A 23,333-nucleotide genomic window follows, 5' to 3' on the forward strand; every position below is an offset into this window, starting at 1 on the left:
GATGGAAGTAATACTGAAATATGATCTTTTACAGTGGGGCTCATTAAAATACAAACAAGATGGCAGTAAGTAATATAATTAATGAGACTTATATCCTCAAATTTTTATTAAAAATGTTCTTTGTTTTATTATAATATCGTAAAAAATAAACATGTATAAATCAATGGTATATTCAGATGAACAAAGTCACTTAAAGGGAAATTCTCATGCGTAGAAAAAAAAAACATTGTGGCGCTATAAACTATGTCATTCGTTGTCAATAATAATAACCATGTTTACCTTGTTCAAAATAATTTTTGTTGAATTAAATAATGTATTTGTAGTAAAATACACTGATAAGTAGCAGATTGTACGCCTATCTATTGTTGTTTGCTTTTCCGAATGGTGACACACACACACACACACACTCTCTCTCTCTCTCTCTCTCTCTCTCTCTCTGTCTCTTTTAGGCACATACTACTTATAAGTCAATCTTACTATTCAACCGTCTCGCATGCTTTTATTTTCAATTATAACTGCTTATTCTTCTTTAGTTTCGGAAATAATATTTGCTTTTCAGTTTCTAATGTTCTTTCTTCTCTCAGTTTCTAATTCCCCTCTTCAATTTGTCCTAAATGTATTTCTTCCTTTCAGCTACACAAAAGGAAAAAAAAATCTGAGATAGTTTGTAGCTAAACTGTAGAAGATATTTAAAGAATCTGGCGCATTATAAAATTAATCATGTACTGAAAAGAGACGTTTTGTGCATGAATCTTCCGCTGATTTTGTTATACACTAGTGGACATTAAGTAGAATCGATTATGGACCTCTCACCCGCCATAGCTATCGTTACTGTTTTCATTTTTTTTTAATATAGCATATAATCATAAAAAAAAGTATGAAGAAGTACAGATACTTAGCAATTAACGGAAACACATGGAGTTGTAAACACATCATTGTCTGGGTTGAGGATGGTAAAGCGGCGACCGCAGTTCCTATCTGTTGATAGTATGTATTACTATAAACTACCTACTAAGTGAAGAGCAGTACAATGGCAGTGCGCAGAAAGCTGAGTAGATAAGATGATGATAGTGTAAAATAGGCGAGCAATTTGATTTCCGTAGTGGGAAAATTGTTGTAGCTCGGTGCGAGAGTGACGTACATGATAAATGTGTTAGGTATATCGCTAGAGACGGGGTCCAAGGCAATGACAGGGCAACGCAAACCTCACGTCAACACACACCAACCAAGACGAGCAGGAGTGGGAAGGAAACCCTCAATTACAGTACTTTCGAGAAGTTAATCGGATTGTCACTCAAAATTCAGCCATGACTACGCTCAAATTCGCCCTGTGACTGAGCTACAAGTGACGGAGGAACACTAGCATCATTTCCGCTAGTCTGTCTTGACAGTGACAGCCAATTACGAGTTACATGACATGGACATACACACTGAGAAAAATTAGTTGTCCGGAAAGCGGTATATTACACAAATATTCGGAATCCTTGTGTTTACTACGTAAATCAATACGCAGCATACGTTATCCATATGCTCCATACGCATTGCCCTTAGATGTTACATCATGCCGTTCCAGGATGTATGACATCTAACAGTCTTCCGTGTATTACATATACCTATGTTACATACGTAAGCTATATGTTACATCTGAATGTGAGATCCTAACCGTCATATTTCTCTACAGTTCTTTCGTTCATACGGAAAGTGTACTTATTCGGAACACTTGAACGGAAAGTATGTATAAAATATATTTTTTAAGTTTTACGTTTGCTGTACGTTAAGTCTAGAAACGACAGGATTTACACATGTAACCTACGCTTTTATGTACACCGGATACGTTTTCCTTTCTCAGTGCAGGGTCGGATTGCATGGGCAAAACTGATTATGAGGGACCGAAAGCGACAAAATCGAGTGAACCATGTTTTGACCCTTGCTTTTGATACTGCAATTTGCACATAACGGCACACCTTCAATGGACTGCGCAGGATTTGCGACCTTACCGGAATAAAAATGTAGAACAGTTTTCTGTAACCTTCGTACATCTTTACGGTGTACGCCTCATTGTAAGAATTACACCATTTTTGTACAACTGTTAACTTCAACTGTGAGTTGTAAAATGAAGGTAGTTCTTATCCGCTATAACTCATGTATATTGAAATTTTGGACACTAACGGCACTTCGTATGCAAGAGACTCAATAATTTCTAGACTACCTGATATTATTATCATCACCTTTTCTACCTTTATTTTAGAGTATAATCGTTGAATGGTAAACAAACAAATATACATTTAGTTAAACTAAATTCATTAGTTGGGAACCATACCTAAGAAATCTAACATAAACCCTATATATGTTACTGCTTACAACTTTTCTGATATTATTTGAATATTTAATTTAGACCTTTCTGTCATTACAATGATAAAACAGAATTTAATGAAAACGTAATCACAGTTTCTGCAAAGTAACTGATGGCCAACACCATTGCCTTCTGGTGTAAAAAAAAAAAAAAAAAAAAAAAAAAAATGGTTTGGATAAAAGCGTATGTTTTCATATTTGAACACGCCATATTAGATTGATTTTTTTTTAAATCAAGGCATGTTATGTATAATTTAGCGAGTTTAGGTTTCATTAAATGTAATACCGACGTGTCAATAATTATTAATCTATTTTCTACTTATTATTTAGAGCTCCTGTGGCTGTACGACAACGCCTGGTTTATTCAAAATTTCAAAGAACGATGAGGCGAGCAAGAGAGGAAGCGGTTCCTCCTATCCCAACCTCTCTCGACGCATATGCCGTATCGTGTTTGGCAACAAACAGATTTGGATTTATTGATGAACAACCTTTTTGTAGAGGCGCTGTAGGAGAAGGCAATACACTTTCAGTATTGTTTATAGCTGAAGGTATGATGCAAACAATGTCAGGAACTATGGAAATTGCCATAGATGCTACTTTTAAAACACGCCCTCGTCGACCTCACAGCTCCCAGTTGCTGACTATTATGGCGGAACAATCGGGTTATGTAAGTAGCTTATTATTTCTTTTTCTATATAATATAGGACTTCTATATAATATAGGACATTAAGGAAAGAAAAAAGTACGCTATTATGTATAATGTATAATTCATGTGACAAGGACATGGTTACACGTATCTAAAAATACATCATTATTTTCTGTCTGTAATTGTAAGGTCTTATGCAGTTAAGATTCACTATGTATTTCGTCTATCTCCAACGAGCATAATACCTAGGCTTGAAACTAAATTGTGGATAACGATGGTTCCGTATTTTTGTGTTGACGTTGATATGAAGTCTTTGTTTATATAATTTCTCTTACAATGACGAACTGACAATCTTATTTCTGTCACAAATCAAATTATAGAATTAAATGTTATTTAACACACTGCGATGTAATAATACCTATAACTTTGTTCTACATGTTAAGTATATTTTTTCTTTTATAAAATTATAGTATATTTTAAATGAACCTAAATGACTTATAGTAAAGTTCCTTCATATTTAAACATAAGATAATATTAAAACCATGCATAGCTATCAGGATCAATGCAAACGTTTCATATCACTTATTGCAACTGCATTACATTTTCAACCAAAATTAATGCATTCCATGCGACCTTTCTTGTTCGTTATTCTAATATAGCAAACAGAATTTTAAACCTGAATTTTGTAATTTTTTCAGATGTTCCCTTGTTGTTTTGCACTAATGTCATCAAAAACAACGTTAGCATACACTACTTTATTACGAAAGGTGAAAGAACTTATACCTAGAATGAATCCCCACCTCATCATGTCAGATTACGAAGCTTCCCTCCTAGAAAGTTTAGCATCTGTGTTCCCTGATGCAGTCAGAACTGGTTGCTACTTTCATTACTGCCAGGTAAGTTATTTACTTTAGGATATTATTAATAGAATTAGATTAATTCTAAAACAGTCAAAGATAGTGTTTAAAATACAAAGATTACCGTTTTACTTGATCTCAAAAAATGTCACTAGAGCCTTTGTATTTAAAGTGTGCCCTTCTGACGCTGCTGTCGATATGTGTTTTCCCGTACCTCCCTTGAAAGAGGAGGAAAAAGTTGCTGCTGCAGAGAGCTTTAAATTGTTAGACGCAGAAGCGTTGCCACAATGAATTATTTCACAGACTTCGCTGTGCTCTATCTTGTTAGGCACTCTAACTAGGAAACGATCTTCACTCGTCAAGACCAAACGACAAAATGACAAATTGGCAACACAGCTGTGGCCATTCACTTCTTTTCCCTAAGCAAAGGGAGGGTTTATTCTGCCAGAGGGCGGCGGGGGTGGACCGAAGTATAGTTCGCATATTTTCCAAGGGCACACCTGAGATAGACAGGCTCTAGTTGCTAGAAAGCTGACAATACATAGGCGGTAAATGGAAACACAGAACACTCCGTCGTAAGCATGTTAACTGCCACGAAGTTGGAACAATAGATGATGATAATTCTCATATTGTATCTGTGAATCATTCCGAACATGTTATGCAATCTGATCGAAACAGGTGCGGATCCAGGACGGCCTTCTGGGGAGGGGTGTTGGTTTCGGGTTTTATTTATATATATACTAAGAAAGTTTCCTTTTCTGGGGAGGAGTGATCACCCCATGGATCCGCCTCTGGATCGAAATCATAAAATAACAACTCCGAGCGGATCCATAGTGCGTCGTAGTATACACAATGTAAAATTTACAAACAATAATATTCATGTATACGACATAACAGCTTAATAAAGCGATAATTAGACATCTTTTATCAAAACATATTTTCTTTTTTATTATACATGCTTAAATCAGGGTTCCGATATCCTTGCTCCCTCTATAAAATTCGCTGCGTCCATACGACCTACCTCTGAAACATGTATATATATATATATATATATATATATATATATATATATATATATATATATAATGTGTTAACGAACTATACACATGAACTAAGAGGTTATTCATTACATTCAATTGAACGAAAAATTTAAATGGATCTTTGCGGAAATGTGTGTAGGTTCAGTGCTAGGGTTGTCCCAAATTGTCGAAAAGCTACATTTAACACACTTCGTTTAGAATCCGAAAAACCGTGTAGTGCTGGTCGATATTATCGTAAAACAAGTCACAGATATACCATACAAGTGGCACTTTGCTGTTGGAGGAGAGTTTTTAGCGATTTGCCATAAACGACTTATGCGATTTTTTTAAAATTCATAAATACATATTTCATTAATAAGCCTATTACATGGTATAAGCTTTTCTCTTCAAATAATTCAAAAGTAATAATTTATTTTTGTGGGTATTTTCTTTGGACGAAATTTTTCTAAAATTCTTACAATTGTATTCGTATTTTAAAGAGAATAAATGTTTCAGTAAAAACTGCAGCATAATGTGATTTTAAGAAATTGAAACAAGAAAGTTTACTGCTATGGTCCGCATCTTTTATTCCGTGGCCTGTGATTTTAGGTAGGTTATTTTATGACTTTTCTTCAGAGAAAGTGTATTCTCATTTTATTTTTATCCCGTACTAGCTGAAATACCCATTCTTCTCATGGGCTAAATAAAATATCTATGTAAACAAATTGAACAACGAAAGAAGAAAAATATCGGTAATTTTTTTACTATACTACTTTTACACATCCCGGTAAACGCCCTCTGAGCCCCCTTGTTCAGATTTTGAAAAAGGAAACGCGTCTCTCCCCCAGCCGATGGGGACTGTACTTGGACGTCAACGCATGTGAGAGTATCACCATTTATCTTAGCTATCGTGAAAACTATGGATTTAACACTAATATCAGTCATTTTGGATTATTTTTACGTCTAGGCAATCCTCACCCCGCAGATGACCCCCGGCCCACATATAACGGTAGGTAAATTTGAAAGTTATCGTTAATGAAAGTACCATTTACAGCGACTGCCAAAACTATGGATTTCACATTGATATTTGTCATTTTGGATTATTTTTACATGTCTCGGTATCCCCCTCCCACGGTGATCCGTGGCTCGCAGCCGAATTGGGTTAATTTGGAGGTTAATGCGATTGGAGTTTCACCATTGATCTCAGTGACCGCAAAAGCTATGAATTTGACACTAATATCGGTCATTTTCTACTACTTTTACATGTCCTGGTAAACGCTACCCCTGAGACCCCTCTGTTTAGAATTTTGAATAAAACGCTCCGGCCGGGTCTGGGGCCTAAACCAAGGCACCCGTGACCAAAAACTGGTAACCCTCGGTCTACTTGTCTCGTTTCCAGGCCGCACGCAGACACACAGACAGACAGACAAACAAACAATCTCTTCATTTTATTTATATTATATTAACAATATCAATATTTTCTTATATCAATACGTTCTATATTATAATTTGCAGGCAATCCTACGTTCATGCAGAAGGTTAGGAATGACTAATATAGTTACTACCAACGAAAATGGACTGCAAGCCTTCCGTTTTCTGCTGGCATTGCCACTTTTACCATCAGAAAAAATAATAGAAGGTCTTACAATCATAGAGTCCTTTATTGAAGATCACGGCTTGCAGAATGACTTTGAAGTACTGATAAGGTAAGTTATTGAAGGGTAGATTAAAGATAGATACACTTCCAAATTTGAAAATACGAAGTAATAATTTCAGCTGGAAATTAGAAAGGTGTTGCTTTTCTGTAGTATATTTAATATGTTGATAATTTGTCGCTTGCCTACTAACTGACCAAGTCTTGAACGTACATGAAGTTTGTGACAAGTATGTGTTTCATAAGTCTGCCCGTTCGTTACGTTACAAAGTTTCCACCAGACGTAAAAGCGGACATTTCATTCAAACTAATCTAATACTAATGGTGTGTAAATCTTGCAAAAGTTTTCAGCGTTCCCGCTTTTTTTCAGGTGAAGTTATAGTACGACTTATGAGATTATACTAAAATAATCAGATTCTAAAATAGTTTTAAAATTTTGCAGATTTCACTTTTAAGGATAATATTTACACTATAGCATTTGACAGTTCCACTATATAAAGATCAGCCTACTATATAAAATATGTGTGGTATGTTACACTTTCTATATATTAGTGTACCTCGCACTTATTGAAAATGACTTCCGTTGTATGGCTTGATTTTGCAATATTCCATTTTTTAACAAGTTTCTTAACATAATTAAAAATGGGTACGGTCTTCTCCGGAAAGTCCTTATTAAGAACTAAGTAAGTTTTCCTATATATTAATTTATATCTTAAACTATAATATGGTCATTTCTAATTAAAACATCTCTTTCGTTAGACAAATCTTGAAAAATTGTAGTATAAAAAGCCTAATCAATCATAGTGTGACAAACTATTAAGTGACTGTGCATTTAGAAAGATTCTTAATATAACTACTTTGGCAAGAAGCTAAGGAACACCATGGTATAGTGACACACGAATGAAGAGGCTGGTCTGATGTTTATTTGCGTAAGTGGACGTATGGGACGTAATACTCAGGGACTACATTAAACGATATATGAAAAAAAAAAAAAGAGTATAGTGCACTTCTGAGGGTTCATGCTGCCCGATCCCGTTTTATATCGTCATAAACGTATAATTTCGAGTGCGATCAGGGGTAAAAGTGAGGGAGAATGTGGGGGGGACGCAGTCCCCAACCTCCAAATAATATGTACGGTGTCCCCGCAGTTCCTAAAAAAAAATTACAATGTGAAAAGATGGGCAAGGGCACGGCGTGTTGTCATGCCGCTACCTACTGTCGCCATGTCTTTTCAGATCCACTTTTACCCCTGAGTGTGATAGTCACAAAAGGCTGTAGAGGTTGCACGTCGTATAGCGGGGGCCAGAAACACGTTATTATAGTACCAATTTTGAGAAATAAGGTTGCTTAATGGGGAGGCATCATGTTAAAGATACGAACATCCCTATATGTGCACCTCCACAGAGTACCGTGGTCGATGAAATCTATAGGGGATTATCCTGCTACAATATGTATTAATCTTTCGTGATGTATATGGCCGTAGCTTTCATCTAACAATTGATAGTGCCCTACAATTCATGCCACACGTGAAAGATCATTATTTTTGAAACATGGGGATATCACACGTATGGAGTGGCTAAACACTCTCCAAACCTTAATCAGGTTATAGACCCTGCATGTTTTGATCTCCTTTCTTCGTCTGAATACAAACCAAACTACAAACCCTCTTACTCTGGGTAACCTCCGAGAGGTGGGAGTGGAGTGTATTACCATGGGAGCTGCTAGAGTCGCCTAATCTACAATACGGTAACACTCTATGCAATATGTATTGTTCTTCTGAATGATCGTACCCAATATTGAACTCTTATGACGGTATCAAACGGGACCAATATGATTCAACATGATGAACCCACACAAAATAGGTGCCTTTCAGTGTGAATATCTCATTCAGTGTGGTACTTTGGCAACTCTCACCCACATCTGATTCCGCAGAAAAGAACATCCTTCTCTTCATTAATGTGTCACCTTAACGTGGTGTTCCTGATCTTCTCGACAAAAGTGTATTACAAATTTATTTTTGGTTGATTAATGAAGCATCTCGAGGTCCCTCATGGCTAAGCGGTTAGTACACTTTTTTTTTTTTTGGCGTAAGAGTCACGGGTTGGATTCAAAGCAGGAGCTCACATCATTTGGATCGTACATTAAACTGTCGGTCAACGTCTCATATAGACTCGCTGCTGAAAGGCGCGTTAAACTAAAATTAAAATTAAACCAAACTCAAATTAGGCATCTAACACAACTTCCAGTTTTGATTATTTGTCAAGTGAAAGTGACATTTAATTAGAAATAACTATATTAAAGGTAAAGAGATAAATTGGTAGGATCTCAATAATCTTAATCCAATTATGCTTAGAGTCAGGAATATGTAGAAAGAAGAAAAAGAAAAGAAAAGAAATATCATACATATAAACAATTTAAAGGAAACGACGTTTTAAAAATTACATGAGGTGGTTTTTGCTTTGGAAATAGGTGTTTTCTAATTTTAAACCGTTTTTGATGCTAAGTGTAATGTTTCTGATGAAAGTCTAACCAAAGGAACCGAGTAAACATGTATGTAATATTTGAAGTTTATGATTTCCTTGGGTAGCTGTAATAGTTTCTGAAACACAACATAATAAAGTATCATTGATCTAAATCTAATGAACTTTCACGAGAAATTGGACTGCTTGGAGAAATTGGACAGTTTCTTTCTCATTGATGGATGCTCATCAAGTAGGCAAGATTAAATATTGTGTAGACTTAAGATCAACACTTTCATTACGGCGTAAGTCACTGACCTAAATATCTGCTGGAAATAACTTTCATAGGTGGAAAGCAAGAAATATTTTTATAGATATGGACTGCTTGGGTGCCAATGGGTCTAATTCCAAAACTAAATTTTTCCGGGAGTGAAATTTGAAGTTCAATAATTCACGAACAATTCATATCTCTGTCATACAATTGCACACGAAACCGTATCTAATAGTTTATTGTTTCATAAATTACTATTTAAAAAAAAAGATATCTTAAGAAAGATAGTAGAAAAAAGGTAGAAGCGAATGACAGCATTAATGCATTTTTTATTGTTTGGAGTTAGGCAACTTGGCATCTAAGTGGTCATTGACGGTATCGATATTTTGTTTAGTGTGATTACACATATAACATTATACTGAGGATACCTACATCGTAATGCTTGCTTGTATTCATAATGATGATTTATCATACTGAAGTCTTTTATTTATCTAGATTGATTTTTAAAGTAATAAGGGGGCACGGCAGCTTAGTGGTTGAGCGTGTCCTTGGTTCGCTCCCTTGCCAAGTATTTTTATTGTGGACAACATCGTGTCGTGGGCTTTCTCAGGGTACTCTTGTTTCCTCCTACATTCTCATTACATCAATTCTTCCATCATCAATCAGTTGTCTTAACCATCCGTCTTCCTTAGTCTAGAAGGCATAATCGTTGGACGCTAAACTGAAAGATTTTATTTTATTCTCTTAGAGTAATAATTTACGAGGGAACCCTAATATTTGAAACAACACATTAATTAATTGAATTATGTTAAATCAATTTAAGCTATTAATGATTTAAATTTTATGTTTACTTTTAATGCTCAGGTACTTTTTGTTTCTTATCTAAATGATTAGATTTATGCACATATTTCTGATGATTTAACTTAATTGCATTTTTTAAATCTATCTTTTATAACTCATTAAACAAGATAGTGCTTTATTGTTTATAAAGACTAATGCAAAACAAAATATGCATATTTTATTTTTGTAATACATGTTACAGCAAGACTATAATCTATGTAATTATTACCGTAAATTGAGAAGTAAAAAAATGAAATATATTTATACTCTATTGAAGTTAAATTTACGTTGCAGATATATACGAAGACAATGGATCATGAAAGTGCGGCCCGACTGTATGTCCGTGTATAGAAGACATAGAAGGACAAATAATGATTGTGAATCTTTCCATGCACATTTGAGGCGGAGTATACGAACAAATGGTCCAAATATATGGGACTTCACAGGTAAACTTGTTTTCTTTAACTAGAGGTATTTATGAAACTCTATTACGATATCGATTAGAAATAATTTACTATTTAGTATTACTATCACTGTTGCAAAATAGATAGACTACATATTATTGGTACCAGAGTTGGCGTTGGTCAATGAAAACTTGACCCACGACCCACTGACCCACCACACGCCGTGACCCACTCTGAACTACGACTCACCACCCACCATGACTCACTCCGACCCACCATGACCCACCCACCATGAACGACTCTCATCCACTGTGACGTACTCTGAATCACCAAAATCCATCATCAACTCTGAACACGATCCACGGCCTCTTCTGTACTAACTAAAGAGTTTACACTTGTATTAAAACAAGACTGTGAAATTGTCACTAATCGGAGTTTGAATTTCTAGTCAATCGCTCAAGCACCACTCTGTTACAATAACGGTGGATCTGACCTTTACGATACAATATAGTAAAGTGTTTCTCAGTGAGGAAATTGAAACAATCCAAGGTGGAGGGAAACTAGTGTGTGCCTAAAATATACTAGTACTAAGAGAATATTCTTGCGAGTGTTAATTTGTGAACGCATTCCAAAAGAAACCTCTATTCGTATGAAAATACCCATGTACAATATGGAAGAGGTTATGGTTTCTTAGTTCACAGTATTCACAGTTATCACATGTCAACACTCTGTCCAGAAATGGCTCCTTCCTCAGACGAGACACCGAAGAAACACAGATGTCTGCTCGCGTTGTTTTCTGGCCCGAAGTCAAATCATGTACGACCCATCAACCCAACTTGCAGTGCTTCCCAAGTGAATGGTGGTGGTGCCGAATGTTTTCTCCACTCACACTGAATTGTATTACCAGTTCCTCACATGTCTGTCTTCGCCTCAATTGCTGCCTGAAGATCTTTATTTTGAACATCTGTTTGTCTTCCGGCACATGGTGCGTCTTCGATGTTTCGTCACTGTCCTTAAACTTGTTAAACCACCGCTGCTGTCCTCGTAGTCACGACACCCTCACCAAAGGCCTGGCATATCTTCCGCCCCGTGGAGGAGCGTTTTACCCCAGTTTGGACTCGTACAGCAAACAAGCACTTATGACGCTCTGTGGAGGTCCCATGTTCACTCTGTCCTTACGCACGTTCACGGTGTAACTGAACAGCCACAACCAGGTAGTATGTTGGATATACCCACTAGTGTTGCTCACGAAACCAGGTTTGTGGCATTCTCGTCTCTAAAATGTGTCGTGAATGTAGTCTCGTCTCGAAAAATACGTATGTTTCTATTGAAAGAGCTCTGTCTCGTCTCGTACCTCTTCACGAAAATGCTGTCTCGTCTTGTCTCCTCTAACAACTGACCTTAGTCTTATCTAAGTTGACATTCAACTCACGGTGCAAGGGCCAATTGAACACAGACCTCCACAAAAAAAGATAGAACTTTCTTGGTCACCTTTATATTGTTATTATATTATTATTATTATTATTATTATTATTATTATTATTATTATTATTATTAGTAGTAGTAGTAGTAGTAGTAGTAGTAGTAGTAGTAGTATATTGCGGTAGTGATTTTACTTTCTCGGCACTAAATTATTCGCTGATTTTATATAACGTTGCAAATATCTTCTAGATAAATTAATCAAGAAAGAAATTAAAAGGTAATTTCCTACAGAATATGATATTTCAGTGCAATTATTTTCTTGTGATTCTATCAGACACCAGCGCCGTTTTTAAATAGTAAAATCGGAATTTTAACGCGATGAAATTTTTTTAATACTTTATTACACCGCAAAAATTATTTAAAGAAGTTCTAAATACATTCCTTACTAGAAAATCATGTTGCCTTCAGCATTTCAAATTTTATTTTGACTTAAGATGTTGATTGCCTAAATTTTAACCTTGGAAATTTGGATGTGGAGGAAAACAGAGAAGGTTAGCAGAATAGAGTGGAAAACGAATTAGGAAATGATGGAAAAATGCAGGAGACGAGAGCAATATTGGACGATATAAGGTAGCGAAAAATGGACGGATCACAAGTTTCGATCTTGTTAAGGGATTGCATTCTGAGAGGTGTAGTAAAGGGGGTGATATCAGGAGAGCGAGAGTGTGTAAGAAGGTTGCAATTGATAGATTTTAATGAAGAGGGTGGTACATTATGTTGGGTTGCGAGGAAGATATTAGCGGGAAATCGCAAAAATGGAAGCTTCTTACCTAGTTTACGGAAACTGGCCTGTCATTAATGGTAGATCATTGAGGAGGAAGACGAGGATAATTTTACTACAAATAAAGAAGCCGAAATAATGGTTTATGCATACGAATTGGCCAGCATTTTTTTTTTCTGGTGGCAGCTTTGTAAGGTTATAGATTTCTCAAACGGGTTAGATTGCCAGGTCATGTCACTCCGGTCAGCTCGGGTTGGTTCTCGGGTCAGGTCTCCTCGGGTCGGATTGTCGGTCGGGTCACTTCGGGTCGGGTTGTCGGGTCTGGTCACTCGGGTCAGCTCGGGTCGGGTTATTCGGGTCAATTCACGGGTCGGGTCGGGTAGGTCAATTCGGGTCACGGGTTGAATCGGGTCGGTCTTCAACCCGACCCATTGAGAGCACTGGTCCTCAGTATCACGATTGTCAAATTTATACCTAGCTTTACCGTAGAAATACGGCTGCATTTTGCATCATCACATCGATAAGGCACCGTGTGTGATGTCATTGAATTTCATGCCCGTTCGTGCCTCCAACGCATTGAGGAATATTTGACAAGCCAATGATACACGGAAAACGTATTGGACCTTATAGTTCATATCCTACCTGGAGCTCCTTTCCAACAGAATAATGCGCCTTCACATTGCACGTATTCTCCTACACTTTCTAACTGGACACAATTTTCCTCTACTTCCTTGGCCAGTTCGTTATCTCCAATCTCCTGCCGATTCATTTCATTTTATTTCAAGCGTTATCATTTTGTGGATAATGAATTTAATAATTTAAAGAGGATATTATCTTCTACATAGATTACAATTATTAAAATTTACATTTCATATATACATATTACATTTCAATATACAGTTTTAACGGTTGTTTACAATTCTTTCTATTTTCTCTCCATGACAAGCTTCTTATATTTTTAAAGAAGATTCGTTGTATACATAGGCATATATACACAAATATATCATCACTTACGAACAGATAACGAACCATCACTTACGAATATGGTTCTGAACCCACAGTCTACTCCGCAGTATCACGTGTCGCTTACTAGAGAAGGTCGCGAGGGGATACTCTGACTTTATATTGATACTGTGTTCAATTGATTTTTTTTTTTTTTTTTACATATGAAGCAATTATGCAAAATAAGCTTATACATTTCGGAAGTCGATGTTTCAATACATCATCGCTTGCCATGTTTACTTTTTCTTCAGTGAATTGAAATGCCGATTATGGAAAAATATTAGTCAAACTCCAGGGAATATTTGAAGATATTCAGCAACAATATAGGCCGAAAATAATAATAAAAAAAATGATTAGCGGAAATGTGCGCTCAAATCTGTGAACAAGATGGCTTTCATTCTGGAGAAATCCGATGTTTGCATACATCGTCGCTGACCGAGAGTTTGTTTTTTAGACACATTCATAGCCGAATATCGCAAAATATACCCTGAAGTTTGGCCACTATTTTCCAGCAATCGCCATTCAACTTCATTCAAAAATTAAGAAAAAATGTTAGCGATGAGATATTAAAACACCGTCGTACACAGTGCATAAGCAAAGGTCGACTGGGTTCGGAGTCCCGTTCACGTTAGTTCCACGTCCAAGCGTTCAACTTGAAGATTGCCACACAGGAAAGTGACCTTTGAATGACAATTCAGCCGAACAGGGGTAGCTAATACATTTTATCAACCTATCGACCTGGTGTGCCAAACAGAAGGCAATTTTCAAGTTGTAAGACGCCATTACCCTACCTTCTCCCTAATAAGTGCTCTTAACTTGCAAAATACGTAAATTTTGGCCTCATTACTGTGCTGAGCACCCAAGAAAACCACCCGATTCCAAAATATAGTTACTTCAAAATTTTTGCAAAATAATTAAATTCTGAACTTTTAATGCTCGTAATTAAAACACGCTTGCAATGGATGATTTCTCCGTTTGCGTAATTTATACACCGTTTTACAAAAATAATATACGCATTTCGAATGCATATATTTATTAAACTTTAAGACATACGAATATGAAATTTTACACACATGTTTACGAATCTCTCAAGTTCAAATTACAGCTCAAAGTTCAAATTACAGATGTTCAATATGTCCTCCATCAGTGACACGAACAATATCACATCGATACTCGAATTCCTCCGATATTCGGGCAAGCATGTCCTGCGTCACTGATGTTATGGCAGTACAGATTCGGTTCTTCAACTCTTCCAGGTTCTGTGGGAGTGGTGGTACATAAACGTTGTCTTTAACGTAACCCCACAGAAAGAAGTCACTGGGTTCAAATCCGGTGACCGTGGAGGCCAAACTCGAGAACACTAAATGATTTCTGCTGCGGAGTAATCATTTTAAACACATGACGGTTACCAAGTAAAACAGAAGACAACTGACATGTAGCGGCTATTAATATAAACTAGACTATGTATTCGTTTCTCCAATAGCCAAAACGAGGCACAGCGATCGACAGTTTGGACAAAATAATTTTTCATAATACGTATATTCTTTTTGAAACAGGGTTTATGTAATAGTGAGTTGATTGAGAATAGTATTGATAAAGGGCGCCGATTTCTCCGTAACTTTGGGGGGGGGGGCATTCAGATGCTGAAAGCATTTATGAGGATTTTTTTAAGACAAATTGAGTGCAAATTGTGCCAGATATTGTGGGGTCAGGCCCCTCGCCGGCGCCCTTTGTATCGATATGAAGTCAGAGTAAAACCCCGCAACCTTCCCTAGTCAGAGAGCTACGTTAAGCATTTGCTACTTGCACTGGCGTCTCTGGCACGTACAATTTTGGAGGGGGGCATCAAAGAAAGTGATTTAAATAGTATTTCCTAGCCCAACCTGTTCATTATTTAAGATTCCGTTTGTCACCTTCCTACTTACCTTCACGGACACCCTAAGATATATCAAGAACTCTGTTATAATCGTTTCACAGCCTGAATATTATATTCCAAATAAATATAATAATAATTATTATTGATATGTTATTCTGTCGTTCGTAAATAAAGTACATTAGAATAAAATTTTGAATATTTTGGACTTTAAAATATTGGGGGACGCGTCCCTTTCGTCTGCCCCGTCAGAGACGCTCGTGGCTGAATGCTACTATCACGTCTCTGCTCACTGGCGTAACTAATGCGGGGGCTCACTGAAAGAGGGGGTTCATTTAAGTACGAAGATAAATTTTGTGAAGTTACTATGTTAAAATTCACTGAACAAGCCCTCTCAGGCATTGCCTGGGGCCCCAGATTTGGGTTGGACTCTGCCGGGCTGTGGTCATACCGTGGGATTCGGTACCATGCGGGAGCTAATTCCAGGAATCTGGGTAACGGTGAGCGTATGGGGGAGGTGAGCTTGCCTTGAAACGCCGGCGCCATGCCTGCAGAGCAAGGTAGGACTGACTCGCTAGCAGTCTGCCTCAACCAGTAGGTCTACTGGTAGGCACTCAGGACTTCGGTCTGGCCGCGCAGTGGGCGTATCCCACTCCCTCAGAGAATGGGGTTTATATCGCTTCGGCGAGTCAGAATTAGGGGACAAATTCTGACGGTGCACTTCGTGCACGAGGAATCAATAGCATATATTGAGGAACTACGGGCGGGGTGCCTTGTTTGGAGGAACCCGTCCATTAAATAGACCGAACGGTCGCTGGAATGCTCTCCATGCATGCAACTAAGCGTGGCATAGTAGACCACTAGCTCACAATGTTCAGGTTTCCTATTATTTTGTACTTTACCCTCAAAATAGTTCTGTAGTCTTGTATGTTTTCATACTATGAACACTCTGTGCAGTTATTAGGAACTGAAATATTTGGATAATCTATTATATAAAAGCGAACATAAGATTAGTCTGATCTCATCACCGATAAGTACTGTACCAATTGCACTGGGATCACGCTCACTTCTTTCAACAGAGTTGGCATTCAATCGGGCTCGGGCTCGGGCTGGGACTCATTTCTCTCAATTGGGCTTGTGGTCACTTCTTCCAACTGGGCTCGCGCTCATTGCGCACGGGTTAACTTGGGCTTGTGTTTACTTATTTCATTGTGGCTCATGCTGGCGCTAAATTATTTAGCCAGAGCCCGGTTGAGCGTGATTGCAGAACTTCCGAGTTCGGACACCTATCACTCTCACAGGAACTTTTTCCATTGCTGAAAATTACGTGCCGCGAACGACGCTACCCTCTGTTAGCCATTATGTAAACATTGTAGGTGGCCACATGCATCCTAGGGTCTAAATGTTGTTTCCAGTTAAAAACTAGTGTTTCATAATTACAATGTACAATTTTTCATTGGTTAAACTATGCAGGCGAGATTTAAGGAACATTAAGATGAACTTTAACAAACACATTCTGAAATAACAATTTCATTACATCAACATTATTCAATACCTGTGAAGAATTCTTAGGCTCCGGAGAAGATATCTTTCATTGTCACTAACGGAATTTAATGGTGCAATGTATAGAAAATGTAATGAAATTACTCTGGAGACAATTAATAACTTATATTTATATTCTGTTACCAATCAAATCTGTTCTACAGCCTGATGTTGATACCAGTCCATATAATTCATGTATTTTTTTAATACATATAATGCATGCATGAATGAGTGAAATAATTTGATTGCATAATGTTTGCGTTTATCAGTAAATATTTGAAATTACCTTTCCAATACAAAACGTTTCAGATACAATTCGAAATATTGCTACCAATGCAGTAGCAGATGCAAATGCAGTGCTGGAGGGAAGAATTGTTTCAAACGCTGTGAGAAGAACATATCTTTCCCACAATCGAAGAATAGACTCCGCTTGGAGGACTTTTGAGGCAAGTGGAAACCTGCGAAACCTTCTCAGGCAATTGTCTCACATTAATGATAAAATGATTCGTATGGGAACATATACAGAAGAGGACGCAGTAGAAGAAGAAGAAGAATTACTGGGAGCTGTTCATCCAGACGTTCCTCTGAATATGAGAATTCAGCATGGTAAGACTAGTTTTCTTTTATCTGTTTTGCAAATATCTTAATTAAAAATCATCTGTTTGAACACTGTCAAACTTTGCTTAATATTCTGATATGACTTTTGTTGACATTTTGATTTAATTTATTCAATTATTTATGGTTTTACGACAAATTGTATTTAATGCGTATACATCACTTAAAATTATAGTGCATACATAGTGAATAATATTGATACATAATAGTATTTATTGTAAATAATAATCATGGTATGCAAGTATAATGTATCCTATGTGTATATGTGGATTTTAGTATGTCAGTAGCGGTTCATGACATGTAAAACCTGGAGTTGCAATATCAAGGACATATGAGCACCCCATGATCGCATGGATTACTTCAATATTTTTTTAAAAAAATAACATCGTCTCTATTATTACATTTGTTAAGTTTTTATTCACTATTATTACAGTTAATATTTGCGCCTGAACGTAATAAACAACTGGTGTTCAACGCATATTTATTGTTCCAATGGTTTTGACATAGATGAACGTTACACCGCAACGTCCATTTCCCTTTAAGGTTTATATTGTCTGCTATCAACGTTTACTGACGTGATTATGTGCACCTTTAAAATTGAAGTTAACTGTGGGAGGCAATGTAGAGATTTAAGTACAAACAAACAGCGAGCTGGCGATCAAATCAACAACTTGTGTAGTTAAAAGTTATTTTGAATAGATAATTCTTTTTTTTCTCATTAAATTATATTTAAATTACGTATAGCACACACTGAATATTGCAAAGGATAAAGTATATTTTATTAGTTACATATGTTTCACATCCTTTAATAAAATTTAAAACTAATATAGCATTACTCACACACGTCTGTAAGAAAAAAAAGGTGAAAATTGTCCCATTACTTTCGTGAAAATATTTTGAATTGATTATGTGCATTAGGTATCACCACCAACGCATTTGTTTTTGAAAAACGCCCCTCTTTTCCCACTCCTCCGCAATTTACCCATAAAGAAAAGAAAGCACAAATTGCATAGGGAAGAAATTTATAATTACTATCAAAGTTAACTGCTGGTGGTTTTCGCGATTCCAACTGCCTGCTGGCAACACGAGAAGATATGAGCGATGCAGTTAAAATTTTTGAAAAAGAATGTTTTTCGTGTTAACAAATATAAGCTTATTTCCGTGTGCCAAACATTAATCGATGAAGTTGCATCGGCTATGGAATTATAACCATAAACTATTCTCTTTCTTTCAATTCACTATTTTAAGACAATAGATGTATGACGCGTAAGATGTATAGATGCTTTGATTTAATAAAAAGATACAAATTTGTACTCAATCACTGTTCAGTCAATTGAAGAACTTTCTTGTTTAAAATAGGCTTCTGGACATCCATGGACAAACCAGCACTTGCACCTGTAGTATGTCTGCCTTGAAAGCTGAGGTGTGTGAACAGGGGCAGAGGAGAAAGTTTCTCCACCATTTCTGACGACGAAATGACCAGATTTACCCGTTCTCATGATTTTCTACCAAAGAAAAACAAACTTCTCATAAGTAAACAACAAACTTCCTGCTTTCCTCTTTCAAGATCATTGACCGAAATCAAAGCTGTATCGTGTGTGAAATTATGTAGTAAATTTGCGGGAGTACAATAATTGAAATATATTTTAATTGCACAATACATGATTTATCCCTTTATTTATTAAATTATTTTTATATATATTACCACCGATCTGTTAGGGAAAGCATTCACTTGCTTTCCAAATCATTCTCCTTATTGTATTCTTCGGCAGGTATACGTATCACCTTTGCACCACCGTAGCCCTTCCTAGAAGAACTGAAAAATTCTTCCTGAGTTTAAGGGAAATATCCCAGTGCTTATGAATCACAAACAGTTGATGATAGAAACATGAAAGTAAAAATGAAACAGGAAAATGTCAATTGGCGATCGAATGGACCCCCTATCATGGCATACCAGAGGTTACTGGAAAATTTTAAATAGCATAATAAGACATTCTATACATCATTGAGATTATCAAACAACTTTTGTAGAAAACAAAATGGGGAGCATTAAACTGTTAAGGCTTTACAATCAGATTAAGCTAACGGTTAAATGGTGGCCATTTTATAAACGGTGCCTTACACGATTTTTTCCTACAGAAATTACTTGCTTTTCATGATTCTTGCGTATATTTTAACTACACGCGATAAGAGGTACTGACACACAAGGTGAGAGCACTATTTGATGTGCCTTCTGACATATTGGTATTTCACATGTTCTTTCATTCTTTTATCTCCAACCATTTGTGATTTACAATCAATTGACATATTGCTTGAAACACTCGGTATCGTGTATGGCATGACCATTATACATTTAAAAAAATGTCAGTTTTATCGCTTCCAATTTAGAGAGAGAAAATTTACTTGTATGAACATGCGCTTAGTGTGTTGTATGGATTTAAATTATGCAGTTCTAAGTCTGCTTAAGGAGGAAAGATTTGCAAATTTTACATACTTTCCCCCTAGTAATTAATATTTAGAAATTTTGCTGTTAACTTATACTTCTATTTTGAATTACAAGTTATATCATTATCTGTGTAAGATGTATAAGACAACAGAAATTGCGTTGTTTAGAAAACATACATTAGCTAAGGTTACAGATTTTTCCGCAAGGAATTCGGGAATGGGTTTCAACGTACCTTTATATTACTAAGACGACGTTAGAGATAACTCAATTACAGTTCATAAATTTTTAAAAATTCGTCAATGAAGCATTGAAGCTTTGTTGTGATAACTCTGGAACATATCCTACTTCAAGAGTCATTCTTTGGTCAATAGGAAACGTTTCAGTCTATGCATCCCGCTAGTCCTAACAATAAAGTAATGTAATAGACATCGCTATCGATGTTATAAGGTGTACAAATTTTCAAATTTAAAATTATCGCGAGGATATAATTACAACTCGTAAATTTACCTTTTTTAATTTAATAATTTCAAAGTAGGGCAAAAGCCATAACTGTGCTTAGATATAGGAATTATTCAAGTACGTAACCAAAAACTATTAAAATACATTGAACACCAAATTATTTACATCCACACAATATTGTGTATAACTGAGTCCTTGGATAGTAGCATAGATATGGTATGAGTTTGATTGATGACATACTAAATTAATATATAAAAAGTAGGTAAAAATTCTTTGTAAAAATATAAACAAATTGAAAGTTTTATTAAGCAAGATTTTACTATTTCATGAACAGAAGGGCTATGCTCGAGCACAATAATTGGCTAATAGTAAACTGGAATCAGGTGGAGACTAAATATAGTAGCAAATATTTACTTAAAAGTATTGCTTATTTGATTACTTTAGAATATTCAACGATAACTGTAATATTTGTGTAACATATTATAATACACCATCGCCATATCGTACATCATAAAAACACTTCCTTGCATGAGATAATTTTGACTCGAGAAACATTATTAAATATATTCCGACATCAATGGAATTACACGTGCCGCAGCTGAAAAGCTTTCATCCTTCACGTACAACAACTTCTTCGTCTTCACGTACGAGTTTTCTGTTTTGATGCTGATCATTAACTGTAGGCTCACGAGTTTTCTGTTTTGATACCGAACTGTAGGCTTCTTTGCCCCATACCTCTCTTTCTTGCTATCATCATGATCTAGTTTCTTCGCAGCCAATATCCCAACCCGTTGCAGTTCCATAGGGCGTGTTTCTTTATGATCAAAAATATTTAATATTTTGTCATAAACTACCAAGAAAGAAAAATAAGTTAAATTGCTGTAGATAAGCTGTAGGATTTTAAGAAAATATTTCTCAATTCTGTCCACCAGTAATCTAACCTAACATTTTGTGATCCTTACATGTCCTAGACATTGTATTTCTAAAGTTGTTTCCAACCTTGCGAGCCTCAATTTTATATAGTAATTGTTTTTGTTTACCTTCGTGTGCTCGGTTTGATTCCAAATGCAATTCTATAATAACCATACAGCAGTCAGATTGTAACAAATATAATATTTTAATGTAAAATAAATACTATTTATTAATATAGCAAGAGTAGTGTAAAAGTATATGTTTGAGAGCAAGAAAAATTAGGATACGCCGAATAAGTTAACATTTTGAGTTACAAGAAAATGTCGGTAGTTTTAACGATATTTTTGCTTGGGTAAAACTTATGCTATCCCGTGTAAAAGTTTGCAATACTGGGAAACTGATTATCAAAAGAAGATTAAAAGACACGAATATTGTGCAAACGTATATACATATCTGCATTAACTATGGAGAAAGTTTGTTCGCACATTGTTTGTGAGACTATTATATTACTTGAATTCGAACTGCAGTAGTATTTTAATGTAATTACTATTATTTAATTAGCAATGATGTTTATTCAAAATGTTATATGCTTACAGGAATCGTTACCGGAGAGGGAGGTGAGCAAGAAGATGATGAAAACGGAGAAATGGGCAATTGTGGGGTATGCAGGGAGAATGATACGGACCGTTTTCTTGTCCCCTGTGGACATCCTATTTGCCTGAGATGTGGAGAAAGGATTTTGGGTGGAAACGGATCAGAGAAGAAATGTCCTTTTTGCAGGACAGAGCCATCAATGCTTTTACGTCCGTTCGGGCAGATGGTGTGAGCAACATCCTCTTATAATGAAAGCCTACGAACTGGTTTCTGACGTCACTAATCGATGTCATAGATTTTCAATATTGTGCTATTTGAAACAAGGGCAGGATACTGAAATGTACCATAATGCACCATAATGTACGTGCAACATAATGTACCATATTCATATTCATATTTATTTGCCTGTTCATAGCTTACAAATGAGGACAATCCTCAATTAAGCATTACAGTTGTCAGATATGGTTTACATTCTCTATATGTTATCATTAACGTAGGTTTTCACAGAGTAATAGCTTTTTTCTAAGAATAACTCTAACAGAGTATTTCTGAGTATCTAATTTTCGTTAATGTCCTTATACTTTGTTGGTAATTTGTTATATAATTTTATACAATTCATATATACAGTTTTGCTAGAATTTGCATAGTTTTGTTGGATAATATACATATTACAATTCTGCCTAGTATTGTATGAGTGAATCGTATTAGCTAAAGTAAATAAATCCTTGTGCTCGATTACTGTAGTTCTTTCTGGGAAACGCAATACGCATAGAAACGATCGTAGGTATTTCTACAGATCATACGTTCCAGCATCCAGTGACAAAATTAGGGCTTATGGCATTACTGCTGTATCGCTGAACCACATGAAAATCGAAAGAAGAAAGTGAATATTATGTTTCCCCAAAATAGTAGGTAGTCACAGTTGCTTAGTAGTGATGATTGTTTGAAATACAGTGTGGATGTATGGCATAAAAGACCAATTTGTGCTAGGTGGCCACTGAAACCACACGAATACTATATAACCGAGTAAGGGCAGGAGCGCAGCAGGGCCCAGGCGGTAGCGAGGGGGTGCGTCCGTAGAGAGCAGGCGCGTTATTGGCGGTGGGTGTATGTATAAACGAGGGTAGTGAAAATTACTTTATATGTCGTAGAATGCATGGCTTATGTGTTTCACAACTTTGGGGG

General features: G+C 36.2%; 1 protein-coding gene across 1 annotated transcript; it reads left to right on the top strand.

Annotated features, from left to right (window-relative positions):
* Positions 1-2,679: 2,679 nt before the first annotated feature.
* On the top strand, positions 2,680-22,881 carry LOC145683369 (uncharacterized). The gene is made up of 6 exons (XM_081754699.1): positions 2,680-3,019; positions 3,697-3,894; positions 6,390-6,580; positions 10,393-10,544; positions 17,432-17,728; positions 22,151-22,881. Exons 1-6 carry the CDS (start codon positions 2,735-2,737, stop codon positions 22,378-22,380), a joined length of 1,353 nt encoding a protein of 450 aa, XP_081610825.1. The 5' UTR covers positions 2,680-2,734; the 3' UTR covers positions 22,381-22,881.
* The last annotated feature ends 452 nt before the right edge of the window (positions 22,882-23,333 follow it).

Source organism: Thermobia domestica, chromosome 4 (genome assembly GCF_964235325.1).
Source record: "Thermobia domestica chromosome 4, izTheDome1.hap1.1, whole genome shotgun sequence".
Lineage (NCBI taxonomy): Eukaryota > Metazoa > Arthropoda > Insecta > Zygentoma > Lepismatidae > Thermobia > Thermobia domestica.

What these genes read in the sequence shown, in the direction of transcription:
- LOC145683369 (XM_081754699.1), top strand. Translation starts at nt 2,735, where the DNA reads ATGAGGCGAGCAAGAGAGGAAGCGGTTCCTCCTATCCCAACCTCTCTC. An exon ending in GCTACTTTCATTACTGCCAG is followed by an intron (nt 3,895 to 6,389) that starts GTAAGTTATTTA and finishes TATAATTTGCAG; the next exon opens with GCAATCCTACGTTCATGCAG. An exon ending in GAATATGAGAATTCAGCATG is followed by an intron (nt 17,729 to 22,150) that starts GTAAGACTAGTT and finishes ATATGCTTACAG; the next exon opens with GAATCGTTACCGGAGAGGGA.